Genomic DNA, 4,690 nt, shown 5'->3' on the forward strand with positions numbered 1-4,690 from the left:
AAACTTGCTGGCAGCAGAGAGGGTGCAACAGATATGATCATAGGAAGGTGAAAGTGATTTTTGGATTATCAAAGTGTACTGATTGTCTTCAATCTTTAGATCCATCCCTTTGATTCATTCACAGAGGACTTTCATTTTGGCAAGGTGTTCATGCATATTGCCTTCATCAGGGCATGCCATGTTTCCAAGCTGAGTAAGGAGGTGCTCTCACATGAGATCACTCTTGCCAGTCATGACAGCAATGAGCTTTCTTCAGATGAGGGCAGCTGTTGCCTTGCCTTTGATCTCATTGAAGATAGAGTCAGAAATGGCTTTGTAAATGATATTATGCATCTTTGCCTCTTTTTGCTCATATTCCTCCAGCTTATCCTCCAGCTTATCCAGGTTGTCATCTGAGAGTAAATGTGAAAGTGCAGTATCAGAGGACCAGTAGAAGTTTCCCTTGTGCTTGACAGGGTGCAGGAGTATGTGAGCTGTTCCTCAGAGGTGCCAGCCAAGGCCCTTGTCCAGGAACTTGGTGGTGAGCTTCTCTGAAAATGCCACCCAGTTTGATTCATCATCTGCAAGCTTTGTTGTGCTAACTAGCTTTATTTCAGTTGTCATGGACATGCTGGTAGCAGAGCCCATAACCTGTTGGAGTTGATGAGGTAGGAGCATGGACATGGTGAACAAGAAAAAAATTTTCAGAAGAGAATAGACACTAGAATAAAATGTCATAACATTAATCTCAGCATTATAGTTGAAAGCTATGTTATTTACCTAGGATAAAATATCATAATATTACTATATAGATAATAAGTAAATACAGTCAAGGATAGATATGTATAGGAGGTACTCACATTTCAGTGTTATAGTTGAAAGCTGAGATGTGCAGAATGGTGTGACATGCTAAAAAAGGAAGGAATATCAAATAGGTAAGTGAATGTATGTGTATCATACTATTTCTATGTCTAACATAAATTCATCCTAGGATACATGTTAGAAGATCAAATGTCATAAAGGTAAAAAGGCCTACCTCAGACAATAATAGAAGATGGTGGGGGAATCCAAGTTCATTTGATATACAGTGCAAGAGGGATGAAGGAGCTTTATAGTGATCTTGAGTGGCATAGTACTATTTTTGGAGAACAAGTTTTTGTTCAGAACAATACAATAATGTGGACAGTTATTTTATTTTATTTTTATTTTTGTGGTGCTACAGTGAGAGCCTATTAACAAGGTTAAATTGCCCTTGAGTATTGGCAGAGGAGAGAAGGGAGTTGCATCTCGCATTATGAGAAAAGGACCATCTAGGGAAATGTTCAGAAAACATAACCTTGTAGGGACAGTGTTGAGTTCAGTCTCATTTGTCTATTCTGATTATGGTGAGAGCTGGTATCCACTAAAACTCTGGCTGTCCAGATCCAGTCATCCAGCAATTTCTCTCCATTTTGTTCAAAGATTAACCCATTCCAGGTATCAAGCATGACTTGTTCTTTCATCACTTTTAGGCCAAATCTGTCAATAGTCAGTCATGTTGGAAGCACTTATTCATCATGTTGCACCATCTACCTGCAACTTCATCTTTGTTTAAACACAGCTCAGGGTTATTCTCTCTTACAATCTGTCATTCACATTGTAGTTTTCATATAAGAAAGGCCACTTCTAGAACAAGAATGCAGAAAGCTCATTCTATTCCTTTAGTCTTTGGTCTCACATTTTTAAAGGTTCTGCATCCACTACTTAGAATTATGCCCAGTGAGAGTGTAGGCCAGTGATCATGTTTTTGTAGCTATAGTTCCTCTGTTATGTCCCAAATTTGCTGTCACTCTGATGTTGAGCAGTCTACTAGTATATGTTCAATTTATTGATAGTTTTGTTGATGATTATTGGAGTTAACCCATTGCTGCTAATTTCAGCAGCATGGTGACTATCACATTCTTTCTGTGATTTAGTTGTTGATAGAGAGAAGGGTGTCTTTTCTTTTCTCATTCTGAGCTGTGCTACAACAGCTATTGCTAAATCTTTGTCTGAGTAGTTACTTCAAGTATTGTCCTCTCTACTTTCAAGATTATTGGTTAGTGTTTTGATTAACACTTTGGAGCTAATATTAACCTGGAGTTCTGTGTTGAGATGGCACTTTTGTGCAGTGTATAGGATAGCTAGCAGTATTGCAGTTTGTGCTGATCCCTCCACTCTAAAGATAAAGTTTCTTGTGTCCAGATACTGAAAGTATGCACATCCTCCTGCTGTTAGAGTGTTGTCTGTAGTTGCATTAGGTTGGAACCCACATATGTGCACTATGATAGGTCTGGTAGCTTCATCACAGTTATCTATTGGTATCTGTTCAGTGTTAACAATTAGAGCATCAAATAATCTGAAATAGTCTTTCTCTGAGCTTGGTGCAGTAGTTGGGCTAAAGAGTATTCTGCCTTCAGATTCATCCCTGCAGTCATTTTTTTGAGATTGTCCAGGCTGAATTGTGCTGGTTAGTACTTCAGATTCATGCTGAGAGATCCACATTGGATCCAAGTCATCAAGCATGAGTCTGCCAGGTTCTGCACATTTATGTGGATTTATACATCCACTTCTACAATCTGATTTACAGCCAGAGCAGGCACAATTTTATCTTTTTGTATGTTAGCATGCTCTCAGTCTTCTTGCAAGTTGTATAGTATCATAAACTATCTTAACTTGATGAGTTGATTGCAGACATTGTTTTGTTTTGCAGTTGTATTGGTGTCTGTTGTCTTTCAGTTTAATATGTGCTCAAATTGGCATTTCTAGTTTTGCTATTTGTGTTGGATTCAAGAATTTGAGCTGGAGGTTGTACATTCTTGCTGCTTTTACCATACATAGCTTTTGATGCTTCTGATAGAGTTGAACCTTAGCTTATGTTAGAGTTCTATTTTTAGAGAAAATAGTTAGTTCATTTAGAATCACTTATTTTTGGTCCACTTTTCTGAGCATTCATAGCAAGAAGTATATCTTCAGCTAATGCCTATTTTAGGCAATTTTTATCGAATGTAAGTATGTTTTCAGATCAGTAAGTGTGATAGTCTTATTCTTTGCTTACAGGTCTAAGAGCTTGAGTCTCCCTTCTTCAATTTGGAGACAGAGTGTGTCAAGGTTGATGGATAGGATTCTAGCATCATTCCAGAGAAAGTTTTAAATGATATAAGTGAGTGTTACAGTTTTTTCCACTTTTTTCCTTTTCTTATCTTATTTTATCATATCTTATCAAGCACCTATCTTATCATAGGGTGCTTAAGGTCATTGGATGATCACCATGTGATGGAGATGGGCACAATAGATGAACTGTGATGACAGTGTCAAGGCCATCTCAACAACAGACAATACCCATTTGTTTTATATCCAACAACCAGACACTATAGTATTATGATGCATAGAAACTATAATAATGTAAGACTATATTTATCATTACAAACCAGTATATAAGTAGGCTAGCTCTTACTGTAGTACCCCAGCTTCAAGCTAAAGTTTATCTACACCACTTATCTCTTCTCAAGCTTGTTCTGTGAAATACCTTGATACACTAATTCAAATATATTCAGTGGACTCTGGTGTGACTATACAAATATGATACAGTACCAGTTTATCATGTGCTCCTATCATATGTCAAGCAGGTCTAACAGTGAGTCTGTCTTCAACATGTTTAGACATACCTTAGGCTTTTATTAAGAATTATATGCAGCCATCTACAGCTATCTGTACAATGAGATGTTTCTCTTACAAGGTAGAATGGCTGGTTTGCCATTTTGCAAGCTGATCATTGATCTTTTCAATAATTGGAGTCTAGAGTTCAGTATTATTAATTTCATTTCCAATGAAGTTACTAATTATCTATGTTGCTTCTCTATTGGCAGCTATATGTATATGTGCCAGAATAGAGTTCTGATCAGGTCTAGTCTTTTGTGTTATAATAACTTTACTTCAAAAGACTTTTGATCCAATTGGTATAATTTCAGTTTTACTCATATTGAATTTTGCTTTTGAAGTTTTGCATCATTTTTCAAGGGTCTGTGTCAGAATCATAAAATCATCATCTTTCAATAGGTACACAGTTGTATCATCTGCAAAGAGAGATATAATGAGTTTCTCAGTAGCTTCTGGGACATATATTCTATGAATTTTAGAGTTACAGAGCATTGCAGCTAGTGGTTCAATTGCTAGGTTGAAGAGGATGCATGAGAGTGGATCGCCTTGTCAAACCCCTTATGTTACTCTGAAGAGTGTGCTTGGCTTACTGTTGATCATGACAGTGGTCATTGAATTACTATATAGAGATTTAATAGTGTTTATAAATTTGTTGGAGAACCCAAACTTCTAAAGAACCTTCTATAGATATTCATGAGATATGTGGTCATAGGGTTTTTCTTGGTCTAGAGCCACTATTAGCTCTTCATGTCCTGTTATCTCTGTGATCTCTGTAAGCTGAATAATTCACTGTGCTAGATGAGTTTGGTCATGAATACTACAATCTTTCATGAAGCCAGCTTGATCAAAGTGTATAATGTCACTAATAAATATTGTAAATAGTTTGTAGTCAGAGTTAAGACAGATGATTAGCTGATAGTTAGCTGTATTATCACATTTATTTTTCTTATAAATGGGGCATAGCCATCTATCAGAAAATCCAGTACCAGGAGATACACCATACACTTGTATGTCTCTGTATATTGCAGTCAGC

At 36.8% G+C, this 4,690-nt stretch overlaps 2 protein-coding genes across 2 annotated transcripts; both read right to left on the bottom strand.

The window, feature by feature from the left end:
• Window positions 1-1,349: 1,349 nt before the first annotated feature.
• BT62DRAFT_861919 (uncharacterized protein) lies at window positions 1,350-1,499 on the bottom strand (the record flags this gene model as incomplete). The annotated part of the gene is made up of 1 exon (XM_043182501.1): window positions 1,350-1,499. A coding segment is annotated over one exon (150 nt), but the record flags the coding sequence as incomplete, so codon positions are not given.
• Window positions 1,500-2,382: 883 nt separating this feature from the next.
• Window positions 2,383-2,601, bottom strand: BT62DRAFT_820520 (uncharacterized protein; the record flags this gene model as incomplete). Its single annotated transcript, XM_043182354.1, has 1 exon — window positions 2,383-2,601. A coding segment is annotated over one exon (219 nt), but the record flags the coding sequence as incomplete, so codon positions are not given.
• Between the last annotated feature and the right edge of the window lie 2,089 nt (window positions 2,602-4,690).

This window comes from Guyanagaster necrorhizus (genome assembly GCF_019112545.1).
Source record: "Guyanagaster necrorhizus MCA 3950 unplaced genomic scaffold BT62scaffold_57, whole genome shotgun sequence".
NCBI classification, from domain to species: Eukaryota; Fungi; Basidiomycota; class Agaricomycetes; order Agaricales; family Physalacriaceae; genus Guyanagaster; species Guyanagaster necrorhizus.